General features: G+C 35.5%; 1 protein-coding gene across 1 annotated transcript in view; it reads left to right on the top strand.

The window, feature by feature from the left end:
- The window catches only part of LOC138708842 (facilitated trehalose transporter Tret1-like), a 46,363-nt gene extending 18,784 nt beyond the window's left edge, over window positions 1-27,579 (top strand). The window contains exons 2-7 of the mRNA XM_069839077.1: window positions 11,676-11,778; window positions 13,678-14,062; window positions 19,874-19,992; window positions 21,548-21,803; window positions 23,968-24,185; window positions 26,323-27,579. Coding sequence (XP_069695178.1) covers window positions 11,695-11,778; window positions 13,678-14,062; window positions 19,874-19,992; window positions 21,548-21,803; window positions 23,968-24,185; window positions 26,323-26,826 — 1,566 coding nt within the window. The 5' untranslated portion in view covers window positions 11,676-11,694 and the 3' untranslated portion in view covers window positions 26,827-27,579. The remainder of the gene's footprint in view (window positions 1-11,675; window positions 11,779-13,677; window positions 14,063-19,873; window positions 19,993-21,547; window positions 21,804-23,967; window positions 24,186-26,322) is intronic.

Genomic DNA, 27,579 nt, shown 5'->3' with positions numbered 1-27,579 from the left:
ATCGTCTAATAAATAAATATAACTGATTACGAAAGCTGGTGATCTGAAAATAAATATTAATATACGTTACAAGAGCGGTATGTTGACGTTTTCATGTTCGAGGAAAAGATTGAAAAAGCGAAACGTAGTTGAGCTTTTTTAATTTCCGAGAACATGAAAACAAACATACCGCTCGTGTATCGTACATTATTTTGTGCGAAGATCGTTTATTACATACCTGAAAGACGAATTTCTAATTAGTTGCAATGAAATCTCCATCTTGGTTTCTGTTTAATGACGGCAACTTTAGAAAACAAAAATATCTATACTCCAACAGGCCGTGATATACGTCTGTCTTTTTTTTCCCCCAGTCTATAAATGCGAACTTAAAACAAACGGTAAGGTTATGTAATGATTTATTTTTCATTTTAATATTTTAACAATATTATTTATATAACATATTGCAGTAATAACATCGGCATCTGGAATCTTGTTGATTTTTTCACGGCTTCCTTAATGTTACTTGTATCAGGAATACAATAGCTTTCGTGGAGTAGTAGACTTTACTTAATTTTTGCAAATATTTAAAAACAATAATTAAGAGTGCAATTTAGGTGAAATTGGAGTGGTAAGTTTCCAATTTATAATTATTACTATGTTAACCGTCTCTAAAAATAATATGTTAAAAGCCTAAAGCAGTAAAATGAATGTCGCGCTTAAGCGGTAAGAAGAGGGAAATTGTTATGTGTGTTACGTTGGGAATTCTGAATGTGGTATTTCACACTTACCGCGTATTGGTTATGTGCGGAAAACAAGCAAATACGCACGATCTCGCACAAAATCCCTTACGAGTTAATAGAAATATTAAAATAAACTATTACTGCTGTTGTATTGGGTATTTTCTTTGTCGCATAATTTTATTGTTCTCAATTGTCAATCGAAATCTCGTTGCTGAAGAAAATATGCAGTGTGCAAGTGTTGAAAAGGATATGGCAAATCCTTGACAAAGTCCTTGCAGTCGGTTGCCACGAAGCTTCTAGTGATGCAACTCTTTCGACTCTTCCCCTTACACGGACAGGTAACAAGTCAATAACAGCATTTGGTTTCCACTGTCTTTAGTGTTAACTTACGTAACGGCCTTTATCTTTGTTAGTGTATTTGGCATTTCTCAAATGAGATTTTGTTTGTAATGGAAAACCATAGACATAAAAATGTTAACCTAATCGTGAATTCAAAATAATTCACCATTCACAATGAGAAACTTATATGTCGCCTAAGTTACGTGAGTAGTAAAGAATTACAAAGCAGTTGATAGAATAATTTTATTTCTTTACATAACTGCATTGTTTACTATAGGCCTACTACTTGCATACGCACTTCCTGTACGATCTCCTATGAAGGCCCGTTTTTAAGGTCATTTTAGCATTATTTCAATGATAAATACTTCCGGCATGCTAGCAGTAATTTTGGAAAGTAAATAACCTTATTTTGTAATACCAATTAATTGCATGTAACTTACAAATCTTGACGTTCTGAAGAAAAATGATATAAAAATAAAACAATTCTAGCTGGGACGTTAGACAGTGGCGTCAACTTATATGGGCCCGTGGGGACCGAGCCCACCCAATAATTTGTCGTATTATTATTATTATTATTATATTATATTATTATTACTTCATTATCTTCCCATCTACGTCTCGGCCTCCCTAAAGGTCTTTTTCCCTCCGGCCTCCCAACTAACACTCTATATGCATTTCTGGATTCGCCCATACGTGCTACATGCCTGTTCATCTCAAACGTCTGGATTTAATGTTCTTAATTATGTCAGGTGAAGAATAGAATGCGTGCAGTTCTGTGTTGTGTAACTTTCTCCAGTTTCCTGTAACTTCATCCCTTTTAGCCCCAAATATTCTCCTAAGCACCTTATTCTCAAACACTCTTAACCTATGTCTTTGCTGTGGTCTTGCCAGAGAATCAGTCCCATTCCGAGGCTTATTTGAAGGATTCGTAACAAGCTGTTTTTTACGGTGATGGGTTCGCCCAACCCCTAAGCTGGAGGACCACCCCTCATAGGCTGTCCGCGACTGCTTATTCAATATATTCACAGCTACCCTCCATATCTGGAGGCCGTCTCCTCGATCCTCAACCTGAGGACGCGCCATGCCGTGGTGATAGGGACCCACAATAAATTATTATTATTATTATTATTATTATTATTATTATTATTATTATTATTATTATTATTATAGTTACGAATAAGCCCATTTAGCACTACGCAAAGTACTTACACTTGTTTTTTTGAAAGATGGGACAGGACAGTTAAGCGGCCGAACTTGGAACTACAGTGCCATGTTGCCATTATGGACTACCACGCTGCCAGCTGATGGAAGTTAGCCGTTGTCGTTAAGATGGCTGACGTTAAAACATTCATTGACAATTGACGCGAAGGTAAAAAAACAATACAAAAATCGACAGGGAATCAAAGACGAAACGTACCAATGCTAACATTGTATGCACAATAAATGTCGCCAACAGAGCTATTAAGCACTCGCCACGTGGGAACTGCAAGTTTGGCAACTCAACCATTGTTACCATAGCAACAGGCCTACCATGCTATGTGACATTCAGCTGTTTTTCCGATCGCAACGCTCCTGTCATGTCCCATCTTAAAAAAAAAAGAAGTATAGAGGCGTTTCTTTGCCCATAGGTCTCTCATTATTTGGCAGTTTGCTTCTTTTTTCTCTTCTGTCCACGTTGTTCCAGTCTTTTTCCCGCCATCTGATAGCACTGCTTTGTGAGCTACAAGTAAGTTCGGGGCAGAAGATGTTATCAGACAATAAACGACATTATATGATATATGGATCATATGCGGAGACAAATAGCGATCTTCCTTTATTTATCTTACGTTTAATATCATCATCCTGTGTATCATTTTTATTTCTAAATGTTCAAATTCACTGCACCCTTTCATGATGCCTATTCCATCTTGAAAAACCAAATCTCTTGTATTTTCACCGCATCCCATATAAAATGTATTTTCGAAATTTATTTTTAATCCCCATTTGTCATACTCTTCAATCAATTTTCTAAACATATATTCTACATCATCATATTCTTGTGCTATTATTACTTGGTCATCCACAAACAGCAATGTGTATATGTTTTCTTCACCAATAGAGGGACCTATTCCAGAACATTTTCTCTTCCAGATTTCCAGAGACTTTTGCAAATATATTTTGAATAACATGGGAGAGACATTACATCCTTGCCGCAGACCTTTTGTGACATAATATCGTCTGAAAGCTTTTTTTTTTTTTTTTTTCATATTTTAACTTTTAATATCGCATATATATATATATATATATATATATATATATTTTTGGATGTACCGAAGTACATATGATGACGCAGAATATCTGCATGGAAATATCATATGTACTTCGGTACATCAAAATATATATGATATGCGTAATAAATCACTTTGTGATTTAAGACGGCGCCTATACCGTCGGATCCCGGCCAACCAGTCACTCATTCGAGTGCACCTCAACACATGTATGGACTTCGGTCCTGCGTTCATAGACATCTATGACGTAGTGCAGAGGGCGGCCACTAGAGGGAACCCAAGAGATGGAGCTTAATCTGAGACGATTCTAACCGGCGTCGGGGTTGTATCCGGCGTGGCTTAGTGGATAAAGCATCAGCACGTAGAGCTGAAAACCCGGGTTCAAATCCCTGCGCCGGAGAGAATTTTTCTCCGTTCCATCACTCTTTCATCATTTTAATATCGCGCCATTATCCAAAAATTTATTTAAAAATAGGCTTAAGGACTTTAATTACTAATAGAAGGTAGTATATTATACACACTACTTAAAGGGTGTAATTGATATTTTGTTATTTGAAGTGTTGTATCAGTGAAGAGGTATGTTGTGCCAGTGAAGTGTAAAATGTGCTGTGTAAGTGAAGTGTGTTTGTGTCAGTGAAGTTTTATAGCTTATATTAGTAGAGCAAAGTATTTGAACAGCGAAATGTTTTAGAAGTGTTAGTTAAATCAGGATAGTATCAGTGAAATGTATCGCAGTTCCAGTGCAGTGAGTAAGTTGACAGTGAAATGAGTGTAGTGCTGAAAGGTACTTGTGCAGATATGAACATATCATACTCGTGGGTTTTAGTTCTAACTTAGGGTTAAAATACAAATTAGATTTATTTTAAGTGATCGTGCTTCATTTAATTTGAGATTATTATTATTATTATTATTATTAATCATTAATTGTATTTATTATTATTGTCATTATTGAGTGTAATTAGTTACCACTGCCACCGGGTATTTACCTATTTGGAGTGTGAATAAATACATACATACACTATACATATTTTGCATTGCAGTTATTAAGACCTTGTTGATTTTTTCATGTTCTAATACATTCCATAATTTGGCCACTGAAACACTATTAAATGCTTTTTCTAAGTCGACAAATATAAAATGAATCTGTTGTCTTAATGCTTTATGGTTTAATTGCAGTAATTTGAGACTCACTGAGCAGAACGGTGTATTTTTAAATGGTTTATAAAAAGTTATATCCTAACGAGTTCATCATGAGCTTTAAATTAGCTTAACAAAAATCACGTAACATTTTAAAGAATGTAGTTTTCCTCTCCGACTGGAAGGTTACAAACTCCCGCCTTGCCTAGTAATAATCCTACAATTTAAATTGTGTGGGGTGTAAAGAAGAAGAGTTTCCCAGCTTGATTTACTGGCGCCGCTACTGACATCGAATTTCTGTTCCTGTTGGTAATCGTTCAAAGATACGGCGCATTACTATTCTAGATATCCATTATGTCCTTCAAGGGCATGTGGATAACACAAGACCGGTTTCTCTAATCCGTAATTGCACACGTGAGAAAACACATACTTGAAAAAATGTATTTCAAGGCCGTTTATTAACATGTAGAAAGATAGAAAATCTATCTTCGCATTAGAATTCGATTTCGAGAAGAGGGTCGTCTCCAGTATATGCACAATGTAGCTGTTGTATTGTATTATATTGTATTTATTAACATTCCATGGTATTCATACATGCTTACAGCTAGAATATGGAACAAGTCAAAAAACTTAATACTATTATAAAATCTTAATTTATAGTCACAGTCTAGATGAAATATATACAGACGAGATTTACAATATAGTCTACTAGTACAACACATAATTTTAGTATCAATTTCATGAAGTGTTATTGAATGTCATGAATTCACCTACAGAATAGAAGGCATGAGAAATGAGGTACTTCTTTAATTTGGCCCTAAATAATTTTATGTTTTGAGTTTCATTTTTTATATCGATAGGGAGGCTATTAAAAATTTTTACTGCCATATAACGCACTCCTTTTGATAGCACGATAGACTTGCCGATGGAGTATGAGTATGTTAGTTATGTTTTGATAAATGTTAGAATTGAGAGTTCTGTTGACTGGAAATCTAGAGTTACAAGTGGCAGTTCACAACGAGATATGAAATCATTTCCATCTTCCTTAAGGAGTTAGGTATAGCTTACAGCAGTAAAATTTTTGGAAATATTCAACATTTTTTTCCTCCATTACTGTATCTTGTACAATAATGAAAAATGATAAAACACTGTCCTTCTGCTATATGAAAAAAATATTTTTACGATAAAAAAATATTTATATTTTTTTCTTTCAAAATTCAAAATGATTGTAGTTTACTGTGCGGTGATGAAGCGTTTCCCTCATAACTCATAAACCTGTTAACTTTTTCATATTCTCTCGCTTTCATTTTATTGCTGAAACTCATGTTTACAATATCATGCTCTTTCAACTACATTCCTTTATAAATAATATTTTTTTATGTTAGAAGAAAATACTGATATTTGACCATTTTTCAAAATGAATTTATTTTTTTATCAGACAATCTATCAAAGGCAGAGAAGTGATCTTGCATCATATAATAGATATGCAGTGCATAAATATACACAAAAAATTTCATCACAGAATGTTGGATAGTTTTTGAGTTATATGGGAAAAGCTTCATCACTACAGAGTGACTGAATTTTGAAAAAAAAAATGTAAACAATTTTTTTAAATCGTAAAAATATTTTTTTTTTCATATAGCAGAAGGACGGTGTTTTACACATAGTAATTTTCATTATTGTACAAGATATAGTAATGGAGGGAAAAATGTTGAATATTTCCAAAATGTTACTGCTGTAAGCTGTACCTAACCCCTTAAACCAATTATTTTAGAAGCATTTATAAATAAGCGGCACTCTTCAGCATTGTGTGTAATACCCTAGATCATATATACCCAGATTGCTCGGGGTTATAGTCTTTGACGGTAACAGCTTTTATCAGGTTTACTATGCTTTTTTTTTTAAATTTTATTGGGTTATTTTACGACGCTGTATCAACATCTGAGGTTATTTAGCGTCTGAATGAAATGAAGGTGATAATACCGGTGAAATGAGTCCAGGGTCCAGCACCGAAAGTTACCCAGCATTTGCTCGTATTGGGTTGAGGGAAAACCCCGGAAAAAACCTCAACCAGGTAACTTGCCCCGACCGGGATTCGAACCCGGGCCACCTGGTTTCCCGGCCAGACGCGCTGACCGTTACTCCACAGGTGTGGACGGTTTACTATGCTGCCATCTAGTTGTTACATAAGGAGCCACGTCATAACTCCCATTTGAATTGTATTAGCGACTGTACTGCCATCTCGTATTCGTTTACGGCGGACGGGTGGCGATCCTGGCGGTTCTCTTCAAAGTGCAATCGATTTTAGTATAGGAATGAGCAATCTATAGGCTATGTGATCTGGGGTAATACTCAATAACAACAGCCCATTTACATCGCTGAATGCACGAACTTCAGAATCTGTAACTGTGAAATATGGTAATACATCCTTATTTCTGTTTCTAAATACTGAAACCTTAGTAGCTTTATTCTACATTTCTACAAAAACAATAACAGTAACAATGACAATAACAACAAATATTCGGATAGTTTTTACAACTACGTCTTTGTTTCTTCACAATTTCATACAGAACAGCCCAAACTACTATCGAAACCTCTACATCCCAACTAAACAAAATACAGACTGAGTGCCTTGTTTACATTACCAGTCACCCACTTAACTTTCCAGACGTCAACAATCGCAAATCAGATAGGACAAGTGAAAACTAAAGAAGCGCTGTATGTATATATGGTTATTGATAAAATATAAGTTCGTTAAAGCACTCAGAAACCTGACGTGATGGACAAAATCTGATTGCAAATTCGTAATCAGTGTATCAGACTTGGTAACAATCAACATTCTCTTTATCTGTACAAAAAACTGTGTTTACTAATGAAATACGGTTCATTTATCATTCAAATTACAGTACAAAAGAAAGGATGTCTCTTTTTTGTTTCCAAACCTACACTCCTTGTTCAGCGTATTCAGGGATCTGCACAGTACTGACGAGCATCAGACCCCGGCTGAGCCTCTTGGCTGGGCAAGCCTACAACCACACTTCCGAGTGCACTCGTACGTTTGAAAACCTGTAATTTACTTGGAGAAAGGCGGATTTCAGCCATCTGGCCTGTAACAAGTTGTCATTTACTTCACTCCGTGTTACACAGATCGATTCTTGTGGCTTGGTTTTCAAAAGAAGACACAAAAAAATTGATAAACTACAACTTGTCTTATTTAAAAGAGTGTAAAGCAAATCGAATTTCATGGAAAAGAAGTTGCAGTATAAAGAGAAATATGGAAAAAGAGGAGGGTTAATATGCATAAGAAGGACGAAGAGGAAGGATAATGTGGAACACAAGGTAGGCTTACTTTGAACGTTCATAAATCCTCCACATATAGGGTTACCATCCGTCCGGCAAAAGAAGGACGTCCTCTTTTTTAATCATTTTATCCTGTCCGGCAGGTCTTTAAAAAATGTGAAATGTCCGGTATTTCGCATTTCAACTAGAATTAATATGAATATTGAATAATGTGCGATATTATGCATAGAATATCTAAACAAATGGTGAAAACCTATGAAAGAATTTAATTGCTTTCAATGGTTGAAGCTGGACCACATAATGTCCTACTTTTCACGTGCGATATTATTTTTCTCTAGTGTTAATATTATATTATATAATTCCATTGGCGCTGAAATTTGAATTTTAGTTCCCATTTCATTTTATTTATTTATTTATATTTTTTATTTTTTTATTTTCTATATTTCTCTTAGGCTATATTAATATTATATTACATAATTCCATTGCCGCTGAAATTTAAATTTTAGTTCCTATTTCATTTTATTAATTTATTCATTTTTAATTTTTTATTTTCCATATTTCTCTTAGGCTATATTAATATTATATTATATAATTCCATTGCCGCTGAAATATAAATTTTAGTTCCTATTTCATTTTATTTATTTATTTTTATTTTTTATTTTCTATATTTCTCTTATATTAATATTGTATTATACAATTTCTGTAACTGTAATTTTAATTTTATTTCCTATTTTATTTTATTTTATATTCTATTATAAGCCTATTAATATTATATCTATTTCTCTTGTTTGTAATTATATTCTTTATTCTGTATATTTAAATTTAAATAAATTAAATAAATAAAAATATAAAATATGATTACCTATTGACACGCATTGAATTCTTACACTCTAAAAACGTCACTATTCATGATTCTAAGCTATTTTATCAATTTTATTGTGCAATGTACAAAGATATGCCAATCAAGTTAATCTTGACAAAGATTTAAGTTTAGATAAACAATGGTGCAAATTGTTCAATTCCAATAGTTCTGCGAGCACTGGAACTTTCTCAGAGCTCTTAAAAATATGTCAATTCTATTTATTTATCCCAAGTCACAATGGAAGTGCTGAGAGAGTATTTTCCCTAATATCTACTCAATGTAAAAAAGAAGGAAATCGCATGCTAACGGAGACAGTCAGAGATATCATCATGGTGAAATATAATTTCAAGGACATGTCCTGTGAACAGTTCCATAGTTATTTGTTACAAGATATATGTTTGTCTCTTCAGGCTCTTGTGCACAAAGTGGGCTCCACCGATAAGTAGGGTACAGATGTAATACTGATCCAGCAACTAGTGAGAAAACTAAGGTGAGCCATTGGTTTATCTTTATTTTGTTCATACCAATTTTTAAAAAATACTTATTTTAGAGTCCATGTCCTCCTATAGAATTTCTTGCCATAACCCTATCCACACAGTAAAACTGAACTATAACGAAAAAATTCAAGAGGCGGATTAAAAAAAAGTTAAAAGGTCATCAGGGAACGAGGAAGAGGAGAAAAATAATGTAGAGAGTATTTGAGAAGTGAAATATGACATGGGTGAGAAAAAGCAAAACGAGAAATGAAATAGACACAAGTGTGAAAAGGTTTAATTATTCAGGCCACCTGACTGTCATTTGTTTATATCCGTGCCAGTGCGGAAGTGAACGTAATTCGTTTGATCGCCTGGGGAAGTCCTTCAGAATTGGTGAGACTTCGACATTTCCTTATCGCGTCGAAAGAGGCCGCAGAAGTCAAGGTGAGGGACATGTTCTGCGGGGAATACCCGACCACAGACACTGCCAGTCCCACGCGATGCTTCGTCAGAATGTGGTGCAATTATACATAAGTAGGTGGTCCGCACGGCCTGTTCCACACCACAAACACGATACACCAGTCTTCCTTCACAAAAACCGCAATGTAGGACGTATTTCATCACAATATGTTTACACAACAAGAGTTTTACTATCATTTCACGATAATTTTTCCCAAACGAAGGAAAAGGGGCTTCAGGCATCCAGGTGAATTAAAAGTCAATTAGTCTACTGTGAAATGTCATTAATGTCCAATATCAAAAATGTCCACAGTCATTAAATGATCATTCTATCTTAAATGTACTTACTTACTTATGAATTTTAAGGAACCCGAGGTTCATTGCCGCCCTCACATAAGCCCGCCATTGGTCCCTATCCTGAGCAAGATTAATCCATTCTCTATCATCATATCCCACCTCCCTCAAATCCATTTTAATATTATCCTCCCATCTACGTCTCGGCCTCACCAAAGATCTTTTTCTCTCCGGTCTCCCAACTAAAGCTCTATATACATTTCTGGATTCGCTCATACGTGCTACATGCCCTGCCCATCTCAAACATTTGCATTTAATGTTCCTAATTGAAGACCTCAGAACAATAAGTGGGTTATCGACCAGATGTGGCATTTTCGGATTTTCAAACTTTCTTACTATTCCCGCCTCATAGAATCAGAATCTGTTATTGGTTCTTTCATAAACCCATTTGTAGTATTAGAAACTGAAGTTCATGTAATATGCTGTTCCAAAAAAAATAATAAAGTGAATAGAAACTTCGTTTTTTGCTCTCCTGCAAAGTTGCCATTTGGTTCATAACGCACTTATTGTACTGAGATCTTCAATTATGTCAGGTGAAGAATACAATGCGTGCAGTACTACGTTGAGTAACTTTCTCTATTCTCCTGTGACTTCATCCCTCTTAGACCAAATATTTTCCTAAGAACCTTATTCTCAAACACCTTTAATCTCTGTTACTCTCTCAAAGTGAGAGTCCAAAGAGAGAGTGTTTTATAAATTCTAACTTTCAGCTTTTTTGAGAGCAGAATGGATGATAAAAGTTTCTCAACAGAATAATAATAGGGATTTCCCATATCTATTCTGCGTTTAATTTCCTCCCGAGTGTCATTTATATTTGTTACTGTTGCTCCAAGATATTTGAATTTTTCCACCTCTTCGAAGGATAAATTTCCAATTTTTATATTTCCATTTCGTAATCTCATTGGATCGCAGATCTAGTCACTAGTGTACCCGTGCAAAAGTGTAGTGCAGTGTATGTTTAGAGAATGCTTCACAGAAAAAGTCAACATAGTATCAATATCCGAAACAAGATTTACCGCCGAATTATCATGACAAACTACTGGGTGTTCATTTCAAAGTGTGTCATGACGTCACTGTTGTTGGGTCACCGATTTGAAGCGAGTTTCAGGTTATATGTTAGAGAAGTTGCCTATTATTTAAGGCGTTCTTCAATCTGAACTTGAGAACGTGTACGGTATAACTTGAACGTCGTAGCAACAGATGGCGGTCTGTACGGTCTGTGTGCTACCATAACCTCTTTCGAACTGTGTTTTGCGCCGGCAAGTCGTACGCAGGGTATTTGTTATCATCGGTTGCCTACGGTAACATTCCACAACACAAATCAAATGCTCCGTGTCCATGTTGACCGTCGAAGTTAATGTCAACAAATACGTAAGTAATCGTCTTAACCCTCTCCCCATATCCCGGCAGTACGTATTTCCAAACAGTTCACATTCCTATCACTACCGGCGTTACCGTACGTATCGGTATGTACTCTTCAGAATGAACGCCGTACATGCTAGGCACCTTCTCTGCCTCTTAGGTTATACACCTCTGCGGAAGTATAGGAAGATTGAATTCTCTAGGCTCATCGGCTAGCCACATGACGGCATACAGCGAGCCATGACACATTTTGAACTGAACACCCAGTATATCGAAAATGGTGTTCTGGAAAAAGTGTGTAGCAGTAATTTTAATTTGAAAAATTCACTGATATTACCAATTTAGCTATTTTATCACTTTTTCAGGTATATTAATTGGGAATTACTGTTATTTGTTACAGAAATACTATATTGCACACAATGGAAAACCATACTCCCAACGTGACAATTGCAGAATCTGGCCAAGGCAAGACCATCAGTCGCTTCAGAGAAATGCTGCCACAGGTAACCAACATAGAGATTAGAGATGAACAAAACTAACTGCCGCTCTCGCTCGCTGTGTTCGTTGCACTTGTTTTTCGAGTCTCGTCTCGTAACTCTCGTGCGCTTCGAGTCTCGCTCATCATTCTCGAAATAGCATTTGGTCGGCGTGGAAAGATTTCGTATCTTTGAAAAACATACATCATTGAAATAAATAACATTGGAGATGTTTAATTGATACAAAAAGACAAAACAAAACAGTATCATAGTTATCAAATGTTCTGGTTTTATTATCAGATATTACCTATGGTTATATAAATAGAAAACAATTCTCAAATAAATTTGTATTTCTAAGAAACATAAAACATAACGTTAAATAAAGCGTTAATATTATTTTTACTTGAGATTGTACACTTGATCTCAAACGAAAAAAAAAATCCTAGCCTTTTAATAAGGGCCTAGTAATTAAAGACTGGGGAACGGATTATTATACACTGAAAGGTAGAGATGATGTTTCAAACACGCTATTTGATTGTTTATACATATTAAATAACGGTTCAGTCTGGTATAAACAACTGTGACAATTCAAGGCTGCTTGACGTTCGAGAGTTGATAAACTCCCGAAGTCCCGATGTCTTGAACATTTGCTTACAAGCAGTCAATGACGTAGGCAATACTGTCGTGCGGGTTTTCGGCTTTGTGGGCGCTTTAGTCTTGTTTTCTCGATCGTTGTTCAACGCTTATTCATTCATTCATGTATTCATTCATTTATTTATTTATTTACTTATTTATTTACTTATTTATTTATTTACTTATTCATTTACTTATTTATTTATTTACTTACTCATTTATTTATTTACTTATTAATTTATTTACTTATTTACTTATTTAGTTACTTATTTACTTATTTAGTTACTTATTTATTTACTAACTTATTTATTTACCTATTTACCAATTTATTTACTTATTTATTTACTTATTTTCTTATTTATTTACTTATTTATTTATTTACCTATTTTCTTACTTATTTACCTATTTATTTTTTTATTTATTTATTTATTTACTTATTTATTTATTTATTTACTTATTTATTTACTTACTTATTTACTTATTTATTTACTTATTTAGTTATTTATTTACTTATTTACTTACTAACTTATTTATTTACCTATTTACTTATTTATTTATTTACCTATTTAATTATTTACTTATTTATTTATTTATTTACTTATTTATTTATTTATTTACTTATTTATTTACTTATTTATTTACTTACTTGCATATTTACTTACTTATTTATTTACTTACTTATTTACTTACTCATTTATTTACTTATTTATTTATTTACTTATTTATTTATTTACTTATTTGCTTACTTATTTAGTTACTTATTTATTTATTTACTTATTTATTTACTTATTTACTTATTTACTTATTTTCTTATTTATTTACTTATTTAGTTACTTATTTACTTATTTAGTTACTTATTTACTTATTTACCTATTTTCTTACTTATTTACCTATTTATTTTTATTTATTTATTTATATACATATTTATTTATTTACTTATTTACTTACTTATTTAGTTACTTATTTACGTATTTAGTTACTTATTTATTTACTTATTTACTTACTAACTTATTTATTTACCTATTTACTTATGTATTTATTTACTTATTTACTTATTTTCTTATTTATTTACTTATTTAGTTACTTATTTACCTATTTTCTTACTTATTTACCTATTTATTTTTATCTATTTATTTATTTTACGTTCTCGTTATACGAATGATAAGAGAAGATATTGTAATGCTATACTGACTTCGTCTGTTCACATTCGATATCCAGTCAGTTCAATCGGAAATAATGCACTTTAAATACAAAATAATAATATTGTGTTAATTTAAAAGAGTCGTGACGCAGGTGCTGGCGAGCATCGCGTGCAACTTCGTGCTGCTGGACCTCAACCTGTCGCTCGCGTACCCCACGATCCTGATCGCGCAGCTGGCCTGGCTGGACGCCGCGCAGGCGTCGTGGCTGGGCAGCATCGCGTACATCTGCCAGCCGGTGGGCAGCCTGTGCTCCGGCGTGCTGGTGGAGTGGCTGGGCCGCAAGCGCTTCATGCTGCTGCTCAACCTGCCCTTCCTGCTGGGCTGGGTGCTCATGGCCACGGCGCCCTCGTACGCCGTGCTCTGCCTCGCCTGTGTCATCGTGGGCATCACCATCGGCCTCACGGAGGCCCCGATTAACAGTTACATCGGCGAGGTGTGCCGTCCTGGCCTGCGGGGGAATATGACTGCATGTGCAGGTATCTTTTGTGCTGCATGTGTAATAGTTTACTAATCACTCACTGCCACAGTAGCCAGGCATGGATGAATATACAGAGTGTTCACAACTTAATGCCCGACAATGCAGGAGCGTATTCCTTGATTCATTCGACAGCAATATTACCTAACATGTCCTAATCAAAAGTCTAATAATTTCCGAGTTACAAGAACTTATAAGTCGGAACTTCGGACAACATTTTTGTAAGTAGTAAATGTGTCATTAAGGAAATAAAAGCAGAAGACATTGAGAAGTAATCTCTTCTTTTATTACAAGTACAAACCCTACACAGATCTACTTACTTGGACGTGGAAACATCATCACAAACTTAACCAACACAGTCAGGTCTTCATAAGGTTCCATCAATTCGTTGCATTACAAGAGACAAAAAAACTAAATAAACACAAAATTGCATTATACTGTACCAAACTAACAGGTGAATCTGTGCACTGTTATTGCAGGTGGGGCTCGAAATGCGTTCCTTGAGGATCCCTACACCAGACAGTTCTACGTAATAGTGAATGTGTGGCGTTCGCAATAGATAAATTAATGAATAAACCCATACGAATTAGACACCCTTTATTTAAAATTGCCAATAATGCCTTAATTGATTTACCAACACCATCAAATATTAGAACGTGATGAAATTTTGGCTCACTATTGGGATTATGTTTAGTAATACAAACCGCTACAGGATTATTTTTAGCAATACATTACTGCCCAAATATTGGCGGGATGATGCTGATTAGTTGTGGATGGGCTATCGGCCAGTTACAGAGGAGGATCTCCGGGTTCTAGGTTCTGCACAAAATTATCATGATATCTCGTAGTATGTGCCAAACTGTGGAATTACACTCCAAGGCGTGCAGCAATTCGTCGTGTACTTATCCGTGGAGTTTCATTTATGATGTCAATAACTGCAGGCCTTAGGTCTTCAATTCGGTCTGGCCGCACCTCTTCGTGTTGTACAGGGACATCACTTTATTTTTACCAACATTTTTAACATTAACCTGGCTATACTCGGAAACACTGTTGCCCCCTTCCATTACAGGAGTTTGATGTTACTAGTGCAATATGTAAACAAAAAATTTTACTAGGTATAGGAAGAGAGAGAAGTAGTGTATCCATTTATGTTGTAGGGAAATACGATATTACGATTTTCAGTTTGATCACCACTTTTACGGAATTTATCAAAATACAGTAGAGTAGCAACATTTTTTTTTTCAAAAACTCAACTTTTCAGGTGGCTATGTTCGTTATGTAATGTCTACTTTATTTAGCATATTAATTATTGGTGTTAACATACAATATAGAGAGTGCACTTAAAATGAGGTGGTCATAAGTAAAGGGCTGTAAGTGCACTTAAGTTACTTTTGAGAAAATAGGGTTTAAATATTTAAGCTTTCGTAAAATCGGTGAAATTTTTATTTAAATTTTAATATGTGATGCGATTAAAATATCCCTTCGGCACTAAAATTTTAGATACTTTAGCTTACACTGGATGCACTTAACTCATGTTATTACAAATGTCACTAGCATTCCTTTGCTTCTAGCCACCTCAATTCAAAATGAGCTAATCTGAATTTTTAAACAAGTTGCTGAAAATGGTTGCCGTTCATTACAATGCAGACTTCAATTCTTTACGCATATTATTAAAACATTTTGAAGCATATTCTCTGAAATTGAATTTATCGTTTCTTCAATATAATTTTTAGCACGATATTATTAATATAGGTTCTTTCTTCTATAGAAAACGCAACAATATTTATGAAACACACTATACACTGCAGTGTTTTCTTCACTGCTTGAAGACTTCGAATGCAACAGCAGCCGTAAGTTTGTGTGTCTGACGGGAGCGAGGACATTAGTGAAGGGGTGGGAGTGAAGTACATTCAGAAATGCAGGTACAATAAAAATGCAAGTAAAAATAAAATGGTGTCCCTGTATATGTAGGCTTGGGACATTTCCACGTTCAGCTAAATGGCGATATGTACGTGTAAATACTCCTGGATCTCGCTGCTACAATCTGGAAACCGTATCAGATATTCTCGCAACATTAGCGTCGCACGATCCATAAATGAACACAATATCAGCGTATTCTTGATGAGAATACACGAACAGCATTTTCACGATCACCGGGCACTGATAGCCCCGCACGACAAACTGCACTGCGAGCTGTTTACTATCTACTAAGGTTCCTTGAGTAAGGTTACAGGTACTATCTAGTCGACGTTTTGCGATCGCTGCCTCACATAGTCTGATGTTCATAGTGTTTGGCGCCGTAAGAAGAGCCGGATATTCGCAAGCCATTAACTTCTTAATGCTTCAATTTAGTATAGGGGTATGCTAGGTTATATCGCTGTAGAATGAATCAAGGAATACACTCCTGCATTGTCGGGCATTAAGTTGCGAACACCCTGTATAATAGGATGCGAAACTTACTGAGTTTCCCGTAACACATACCAGAGACGCTGTTGTAGATACTGATCTTGCTGCCACCTGTTGGGAGGAGGGGCGTTATTACATCTAGCAGCGCACAAGTAGCGAAAAGAGTAAATAATTACTCCATGCATTTAGCAGCGCACCTGGTGACGAAAATGTTGAACTGTGCACAAAGTATTCCCTACCACCCTCATCGATATTCAAAACTAACCCAATTTAAAATAAAACATTTACATTTTTATTCCTCACAGCATCTTCTACTGAAAATAATTCTTACCGCTGCCAACAGGAAGATAAAAGAGACGATCTATTTTACTGTTCTCCAACCACGAGAAAGTCTTTGCGGGATGAAAGGCAGCGGGGTAATGCTGTGAATGAATGTTGATGTCATAAGCAAAGCTCGGAACTTGGGGACTTGTGTGTCGTGCGCTTGAGTAAGGTTACAGGTACAGCGTACACAAAGCTCAAGCTGCAAGTGCTCGGGGACAGTCGTGTGTACTAAGAAAGTGGTCACATCGAATGGCAAGAAGACGAACGAAGAAACTGTGTCATGTCGAAGCCAATGACGTTAAGAGAATTACAGGTAAATGGTCTGTCTGAGGAATGAGAAAATACGTGTTATTCGAATGGGTGTTATGGAAGTTTGAAAATACATTTCTTAAATTTTAGGTACAGAATTTCGTGGAGGAATTCTGAGGAGATACATTATTTTCTTCTAATGCAGAGTTTATATTTTGTAAGTTGTGCCACACATAAACTAGAGCTGGAAACGGGCATTCATTGAAAGACATTGCAGTCCTTTAAATTGATGGAAAATTTGTCCATAGTCACGGATCAAGTCGTAGAGGGACCTTCCCTAGTAGTGATACACTAATTGAAAACTATTTGCGAGGAAAATTTAGGATATAGTTATCTTTCTCAGATACGAGATCTGCTGAAAATCGAACAGGAATAGTGACAGTGAAAATATTCAGTATTTTATTTAGGCCCAAGACTTTATAATCAAGTTTCAAACCATTTTCCAAATTTGAAATTTTTTAAAATTGAAACTTTTAAAAAAGAAATTTGTAAAATTATCCATGATATATAACAGTAACAAATGTACCTTTTTTTACCTTTTATTTCTATCGACTATATTCATGTTTTTATTGAATATCACTGGCTTCTGTCGGATTGTCAATTTATATTAAATGTGTATTTTTCTCTCTTTTTCTCTTTCTTCTTTATTCTTGCTCTTGTGTTGTATTTATTGGTTTGAATTAAGTTACTTACTGTATTTAGTAAACCACACAGTACACGAGCCTGACTCTTACGGTAGTGGCTAGAAACATTTTTATTTCATAAATGCAATTTGTACTCACTAGGTAGCTAGTTAAAATAAATAAAATAAAAAAATTAAAGTTTGCCCCCGTCACTTCATGTGACGTGGAAATAAGTTTCCTTCGTTTCAAATCATGTTTAACTAACAGACGAAGAATTTATGGGTTCGAAAATCTTCGAATGCATGTAGTCATACACTGTAATAAAATGTACAGAGCAGAACTGTAAATTTGATGTATTTTGCATGTTTATTTATATATATGCTATGAAATTACGTGTTTCAACCTATCATAATATTATCATTATGTTGTTCCAGCCAGGAACCACTTTTATAGCAGACCTGACAGTACCTCTGTGCTGGAAGCGGGAGTTTGTTGACATTGAAGTCCGGTCGCTTAGCCACGTTCAAAGACACAAGTCCCCAAGTTCCGAGCTTTGGTCATAAGGTCACACACGTGGGTACTCGTATATCTATTGGCTCGCTCTCACAGCACAAACAATAACATTGATACACACATGTTTATACTACCCTAGTTATAAAATTAGATCATTGTTAATCTCCTGGTCTTTTAATCCCTCCATACAGGAAATAACAAATGCAGGAGAGCGCATGGTTTTTAAACTGGCGTTATAACGATAATATTATCTATCTACTTCGCTCCAATAGATGACGGAATAGTAAGCACATTCCTTTCACGGTTGATCTCCTGGTTGGAGAACAGTACACTACCCAATTAAAATATAACCAGACAGAGACAAAAAATAAAGCAAAAGATTAGATAATTGGGATTGTATTCTTTGGTTATTTATTGTACAGCGCAATGGAAAAGTCTGCAAGAACTACTTAGACAGTTGAATTTATTATAATACTATTACTTTACAATACATTCAACAACACTATTTTTACAACGTCCATAAACATCACTCTTTATATACACACGTAGTATCACTTTATGTTCACTCAATAGCAAGTTTCTGTCTGCCATCTTGTATCCTCGAACAATATCTCGAATGGATAAATAGAAAACTCTGGGTAATGTACCCAACAGGTAGTTGTAATGTTCACCACCTACGACGTTGGGCGCTGATCATCTTATTTCAGCCCCCTGCAGCCAGATGATGCTGACCGCAGTTTCGCATCCTATTATATATTTATCCATGGCTCGGCGACGCGAAAGAGGGGAAATAATAGGAGTAGTGGGGAGAGTTATGGAGTAGAGATAGGAGCGAGCGGGCAGTAAAGAAATGCAGTGCAGCTTAACTGTACTGGAAACACACCGCTCTACCGCATGTGTGACATCCGATCGCTCTGAATGCAAGCGACTGACTAACCCGAACAACCCTTGGCGTAGCTTAATGAACTCGCCTGACCCAGGCGCACACTGTCGGCAACTGTCAGGAATAAATAATCGCACTGTATCTATTGACTGTCAATGAACTGATTTACAATTCACTCAACACTTCATCGGCGGATAATAAGGTCTACAAGAAAACATTATCTACGAAGGTATCTTTAGGATGCAACTGAAAGAGGATCAGACTTTCAAACATGAGATTTTGTGTGCAGCTGTTGCTAGAACTGTTTTCGCTAATACTTTCACACTGATATGCGAGTAATATCTGGGAATTAAGGATAAAATTAATCCAGTGCTCATCGACTATAATAATATTATATACAGAGAGTTCATTTCAAAACTTCCCAGTCTAAATAACTATATAATTTAAATAGGATTTAATTAAACAAAACAAAAAAACACGTCAATTTAGATATTCAGGGGGACGTTTAAAACCAGTCTTAATTGATTATTAAGTTTCACCCTCACCCCCAAGCACCCCACTTTGAAATTCCAAATGGCACGCCTATCTTGCGACACTTAAATGTGAAAAAAGTATTCAACCGTTTATACGCCTTATTCATTTCTGTTTTTGCTCTTTTGTTTTCCATCGTCGCCCGGCAACCTGGATTGTTGTACGAAAGAATTTGTAATTGAAAGTTAAACAAGGATATATTTAATGCGTTTCTCTCTTTCAGGCGTATTCTACCAGTGCGGCTTCTTCATTGAATATCTGCTTGGGAGTTTGACGGACTGGAGGACAGCTGCTGGCATCAGCGCATCCATTCCTATCTTCACTGCCATCTACATGGCTATGGTACAGTCTGTCAGAGGTAGAACATCTGCCGTGACCTCTGTTTGCCAATATTAATATATATGCCATTATATTATTATTAGGAATGTGATTTTTTGCTATTAACGATATACGCGAAATGAGTTAAAAACTCAATTTTTGAAAATGCAATTCCCTTAATGAAAGTCCAAAATTATGTGGAATATATCCGTGAATTATGTGAAATTTATATAAATCCACGAAATTACTTCATAATCACTAGGCCTATATTTTCAACAACAAAAAAAAACAAAAAAAAAACTTTTTTTTTTTGGAGAATTCGCACGAAAAAGGACTCTTTCCTCCAAATAAAATGTCAAAATGTCCATTATAAAATATACATGAACATTTCTACACATTTCATCGTTCATCATTACATGCGTGTGACATCTGGCAACGATGTATGAAACTGAATTATGGATTTAATTAATGATGCAAGCGCTTTTCTTTTAGTTTCAAAAGAATTGCTTCAATAATAATTTTAAAAGTGTTATCTTATTATTTTTTAAGTTTGTTTAGGGTGCGAAAGATGAGCGGAATTGCTTGTTTTTTTACAATATATTCACCGAAACTAAAACATTTTAATCATCGAAATCAGGGTAAAATAATTTATAGTATTTTATAGTAATGACATTTATTAGGACTACTTCGTGAATAAAATAAAAATGTAAATAATATATCCCTAAAATTCGCTCACAAAATGTTGATAATTGTATATTTATGAATACTTAACCTATTCAGACATTGTGAAGTCGAAATAGATGAATAACGATTTTTTTTTTTTCGTTGTTGGTAACTCTATAGTATCTATGAGATGCTTTATGGTTGTGCTAACAGATGGAGTTACTTGTCAACAATGTGACGCTGAAACGTGTGTTCAGGTTACTGCCCAGTGGCAGTTATGATGTAAAATAACGATTATTGCAATAAAGAAATTGAATGTTATTCAGTAATGCGAATTGAGGAAAGCGAAATACAGGTTTAAAAATGTTAATTACATGTACTACGCTTTTCTCTTGTTATAACAGAAATACGTTTTCATTATCTGCTGAAATCATAATTTAATTTTAAAATTTTATAGTATAATTACAAATAACCTGATTAATACAGAATTGTTATGAAGGAGCTTCATTTTCTTTAGATACAATGGACATGCAATTAGAATGTGAAGATGTAGATGTGGAAGTAGGATTTCGCACTTTATTTAATACAATGGATTCATGGAAACGTGGAAACAGTTGGCGACACTGACTAAACAAAAGAACGATCATGCGATAAATTAATAGTGATAAATCGAGCTGCAGAAATTATCGCGATGTATGACTGTGATTGGTTGGAATTCAAAATTTCATTACACTTCATTGGCCGAAAATGGAATGACGTCATAAAAACGAAAGTCACCATAAAATCACACCCCTAATTATTATTATTATTATTATTATTATCATTATTATTATTATTATTATTATTATTATTATTATTATTATTATTACATAGCCACTACCGCCGACACTTCTGTCACTGCTGGGTGCTGTTGCAGGTGCCAGAGGCGCCGATATGGCTGGTGTCAAAGGGACGCATCCAGGATGCAGAGAAGGCGCTGTGCTGGCTGCGTGGTTGGGTGGAACCCAGTGCCGTGAAGGAGGAACTCTCAGACCTGGTCCGCTACCATGAAGAGACCAAACTACTGCTATCGAGTTCGCCTCCGAAGATCCAAGGACAGACCGCCTATGTCAACTCCGCTTTCGTAGCAGAGACAGGCGCCGAAACCAAGGACTCCCAGACTGTGGTCACAGGTACGGCGAGACTTTCGGACGAATACTGAGACTCGAATAAAAAGGGAGTTCATTGTGCACATGCATACCACTGTCTCACGTTAAGGAATTGAAGATTCTAAACATTATATTATGACTATTACATTTTTACTACGTCATATTACTTTTGACCAATAAAACGGTACGAAAGGATGTTTCAACCAATCATGGCTATTTATCGCTACAATTTTATCACTTCCTAGCATTTATTTGTTTTTATCACTTCCCTAACATTTATTTCTTTGTTTGCCAACATTTCAAATCTGGGGAGTTTGGGGGCCAAGCCAAGAGATAGCTGCTTCTCGTACTGGGTTTCGCCTGCGACCTCCTGCACCTTTTAACACAGAATCTGTTTCTACAAATTCGATACCGTACCACAACATTATGGAATCGTATTTAGGTATATTACGCACACCATACCCACGTCGAAATTCCCTTTGAACTCTTTTAACACTCTCAAATTTAGCATACCAAAGAACATATTGTGCCCGCTGTTGATTTGTAGTAGCCATTTTAATCATCTACGATTTTCATTTGTCCTTTCAGATTATGCATTGTTGATTGTCATATATAGAAACTCCTATCTTGTAACCATAATATAACCAGCAAGAAATTTTTCCTACTTTCACAATAGCTTTATAATAATAAATTAATATTATCCATACCGAAACGGATCAGACTGTATATATTATATGACCTGTAAATTTTGGTACCGGTAATTATGTTCTTATGTTTCTTTATTAATTCTACTTATATCAGTTGATATTATAGGTTATGTTTTAATTCACATTAATCATCTTAATCTGTATTATTGTTATATCTTAATGTATTTTATGCTCGACCATGCCGAAATGTAGTAATTATACACCTGGTAGCAGCCCTTTAATGGACCTCATTAAAGTACACCTATTCATTAAAGTTCAGGTGTTCCACCAATGAGAAAATACCATTGCATTGTAGCAATATGAAAGCGCAAGTATCGATTATTCTCGGATATGCAATCGAAAGACAACTAGCGCGGGATTAGACAATATTAAACTCAGTCGAAAAAAACAACACACAAATTAACATCAATTCACCGTCATCTTCCAGCCTTTCACAAAGCACATTCCCGCAAATTCATTTCACCAATTGCCGGAAAAAATCAATAAGGTCGAGCATAAAAAGTCGTATGAAACTTGACTATAATGGTAATTAAGACGCTCCTATGAAAATTATGAAACTCTCATCGTTCCTTGCTTGCGCTCGTTTCATAAACATACTCGCGTCTTAATTACTGCCATTATAGGCTCGTTGCATAATGTACTATATTATTTGTTTTGTGTTGTACTATTGTTCTGGCCTATAATTGGCCTACGGCTGTTGTCCAGAACACAAATATAAATAAATAAATAAATAAAATGAATAAATTTATTATTATTATCATCATCATCATCCTTCACGAATTAGGCCTCTGTAGACCTGTTTCGGCTCCATCTAGCAGTCTTCTTAAAGGTCTTCCTGGTCGACGATGTCCTCTAGGTTTATACTGCATCATAATTTTTGGGATTCTTGAATTTTCCATTCTTCTTACATGATCTAGCCAATTGAATTTGTATCTGCTGATTTTTTCTTCTACTGACTCTACTTCTAATCGTTCTAAAATTTCTTCATTCCTTTTTCAGTCTAAAAGAGTATATCCTGCTGTCCTCCTGAAAAATTTCATTTCCGTTGCTTTGATTCTGTTCATGTCTTTTTTCTTTATTGTCCAAATCTCGCTTCCGTATAAAACGGGAGGGTAATGCTAGTGTATTATATATTTTTATTCTTGTAGATTTTTGTACTAATTTAGCTTTTAATGTATTGTTTATTATTCCTAGAATTTGTGTAAATTTGGTAATTTTCTTGTTCACATCTTTTTCATTTTGATAAAATATTTCACAACCCAGATAATTGAAATTTTGCACTTGTTCGAGGCATTGGTTATTGTGTATTATCTTACTTCTGACTGGGTCTTGTCCTAAAATGCCATTACTTATTATTATTATTATTATTATTATTATTATTATTATTATTATTATTATTATTATTATTATTATTATTATTATTATTTTGAAGAATTTTCACCGATCTATCACCTTCAATATTTTAACATGACGTGTTGCAGTGACTGAGCCAACAGGAGGAGGCAGAGAGTGCTGCGGACGACGGATCGAGACGTTGGACCGAATACGCGACCTGCTGCGCCCTCCGACACTGCGCCCCTTACTGCTCGTCATCCCCTTCTTTTTCTTCGTGCACTTCTCGGGCCTCACGTCCATCCGCCCTTTCATGGTGCACGTCTTTGAGAAGTTTCACATGCCAATCAGCGGCGAATGGGCCACGGTGAGTTTGTTATTGCACACGAATTATAACAAGTGAATTTGTTTATCAGCAATGTCAGAGATTAGATCTAATAGATCAAGTTCATTAATACTGCAAATACACAATAACACAAACTTTTAGACAAGGATTGGCGTTGTTTTGGAAGAAAACAAGTTTAATATATGACAGAAGACTCAAACCTAACCATAAATGTGTATAGATCATAAAAATAACTAAATGGACAATGTGAGTTTTGGGATCACACTCTCCAATTGCTTTCGTAAACTGAAAATTAGAATGTACTGCAATATAAATATAAATAATACAAATGACAGTAAACATGTAATAACTGTAATACAGGCTCAAAATGTAATACGATTTATTTATAATGTAAAGTCAAATGTCGTATAAGTAGAAAAAATAGGTAACTGCTCAAGTAGAAAATTCACATTTCTCTGTTTAGCTAGTTTTTACATTTTTTATGGATTGTAATTCAATCTGACTTAACTATTTTGTAAAAGGCGATAAACGGGAGGGAACGGTTCTAATGAAAACATACGTAGAAGGCACTTATTGAGAAATCTAACAAGACTGAATAAAATTGGCTATGAAGTTTTCGGCGATTATCGAGCAAATAAATTTACTACTAAATTGCATTAACAGTATTTTTCGAAAATCTGTGCGACGTCTCTCCTTCATTAACACAGGCATTTCTTTCTTTCTTTCTGCCTCCTTTATTTCGTTTCTTTCTTTCTGCCGTCTTTATTTCGTTTCTCTTTCTTTCTTTCTTTCTTTCTTCATTTCATTTCGTTTTTTCCTTCTGCCTTCTTCAGTTCGTTTCTCTCTGTCTTCTTTATTTCGTTTCTTTCTTTCTTTCTTTCTTTCTTCCTGCTTCCTTTATTTCGTTTCTTTCTTTCTTTCTTTCTTTCTTCCTGCTTCCTTTATTTCGTTTCTTTTTTTCTGCCGTCTTTATTTCGTTTCTCTTTCTTTCTTTCTTTCTTTCTTTCTTTCTGCCTTCTTCATTTCGTTTCTCTCTGCCTTCTTTATTTCGTTTCTTTCTTTCCTTCTGCCGTCTTCATTTCGTTTCGTTTCTTTCTTTCTCCCTTCTTCATTTCATTTCTTTACTTTTTCTTTCTTTCTTTCTGCCGTCTTTATTTCCTTTCATTTCTTTCTTTCTCCCTTCTTCATTTCATTTCTTTACTTTTTCTTTCTTTCTTTCTGCCGTCTTTATTTCGTTTCGTTTCTTTCCTTCCGCCTTTTTCATTTCGTTTCTGTCTGCCTTCTTTATTTCGTTTCTTTCTTTCTGTATTCATTTCGTTTCTTTATTTCTGCCTTCTTTATTTCGTTTCTTTCTTTCTGTCTTCATTTCTTTTCTTTTTTCTTTCTTTCTTTCTTTCTGCCGTCTTTCTTTCTTTCTGCCATTTTTATTTCGTTTCGTTTCTTTCTTTCTTTCTTTCTGCCGTCTTTATTTCGTTTCATTTCTTTCTTTCTGGCCTCTTTATTTCATTTCTTTCTTTCTTTCCTTCTTTCTGCCTTTTTATATTTCGTTTCTTTCTTTCTTTCTTTCTTTCTGCCGTCTTTATTTCGTTTAGTTTCTTTCTTCCTGCCTTCTTAATTTCGTTTATCTGCCTTCCTTATTTCGTTTTTTTCTTTCTGCCTTCTTCATTTCGTTTTTCTTTCTTTCTTTCTTCTTTCCTTTTATAGTTCTTTCTTTCTTTCTGCCGTCTTTATTTCGTTTCGTTTCTTTCTTTCTGCCTTCTTCATTTCGTTTCTTTCTTTTTTTCTGCCTTCTTTATTTCGTTTCTTTCTTTTTTCTGCCTTCTTTATTTCGTTTCTTTCTTTCTTTCTTTTTTTCTTTCTGCCTTCTTTATTTCGTTTCTTTCTTTTTTATTTCTTTCCTTCTGCCTTCTTTATTTCGTTTCTTTCTTTCTTTCTTTTTGCCTTCTTTATTTCGTTTCTTTCTTTTTTCTTTCTCTCCTTCTGCCTTCTTTATTTCGGTTTTTCCTTTCTTTCTGTCTTTTTTATTTCGTTTCTTTCTTTCTGCCTTCTTTATTTCCTGTCTTTCTTTCATTCTGCCTTCATTCCGTTTCTTTCCTTCTTTATTTCGTTTCGTTTCTTTCCATCTTCTTGTCTCCCTCATTCACATGCTGGCTTCCAGGTGGTGTCGGGGGGCTGCGGCATAGTGGGCACCGTCTTCATGATGTGCTCGGTCCAGCGCCTCGGCAAGCGCCCCCTGTCGCTGGCCTGCACGGCCGGCAGCGCCCTGTCCGCCCTGCTGCTGGCAACTTACGCCCTCGTGACCGGGGACGCCGTCACCGCACCGTGGGTGCCGCTGCTGCTGTTCGTGGTGCTCTCCTTCTGCAACAGCATCGTGGGGCAGATGCCCTGGATGCTGCTGTCCGAGGTGTTCCCCTTCCGCACGCGCGGGCTGTCGGGCGGCGTGTCGGCCGCAGGCTGCTACGTCTTCCTCTTCCTCAGCTCCAAGACGTTCCTCGACATGGAGCGCGACCTCCAGCTCTACGGAGCCTTCTTCTTTTACGGGACCATCAGCTGCATCGGCGTCGTCTTCCTTTACTTCCGGTTGCTTGAGACTGAGGGCAAATCGCTGGAGGAAATCGAAAGGCACTTCACGGAGGGACGAAGCGCCTGGCGCAGAATGTGACAAAAGAAAACAGTTTGCGTTGCCATGCTGAAAGTTACTATGGTAACGGGATATTAAGTATAGGAGTCTGTTAATATTGTAGCATACGTATTTATTCAAGGTCGAGATTTAGATTCAGGCCTATACGAAGATAATATCTGTGATACTGTTCGCTCTAACAAGCAAACATTCTCATGGAGGCAGATAAAAAAGTTAATTTTTTTTCTTTCACCATGTTAATAATGTCAAAACAAGTGCTTATACAAATTTTGGCCACTCGAACGCAATTACGAGGCCCCCTCAGAAAGTAAAGGCCGGTCCACAATAAACCGGGAGCGGAAACGGCAACGAGAACGAGAACGGAAATAATGTTAAGATGTATTTAAATGTGAGTATTCACAATAGTTAATTGTGAATGCTTACATTTAAATACACTTATTTTAACAACATTTCCGTTCTCGTTCTCGTTGTCGCTTCCCTTCCCGGCTTATTGTGAACCAGCCTTAGGTTTCCCTGGGGCCGTTTACATAAAAAAGACAACTTCATGGAAAAATATATCAATTCTTGAGCTATTTTTTCAACATATTCCCCACCCGAATTGAGACATTTGTCATACCGGGGGATCAACAGAGAGGTGCAGACGGCTGCCACACACTGGTTCCGATCCCAGACGGCAGACTTCTACGACACAGGGATACAAAAGTTGTACCACGGTATGACATGTCTGATTTCAGGTGCAGAATATGTTGAAAAATAGTTCAACAATATATGTAT

The sequence above is a fragment of the Periplaneta americana genome, chromosome 11 (assembly GCF_040183065.1).
Source record: "Periplaneta americana isolate PAMFEO1 chromosome 11, P.americana_PAMFEO1_priV1, whole genome shotgun sequence".
NCBI lineage: Eukaryota > Metazoa > Arthropoda > Insecta > Blattodea > Blattidae > Periplaneta > Periplaneta americana.
The sequence above is the reverse complement of the archived record's forward strand: the minus strand, read 5'-3'. Positions and strand labels throughout refer to the sequence as shown.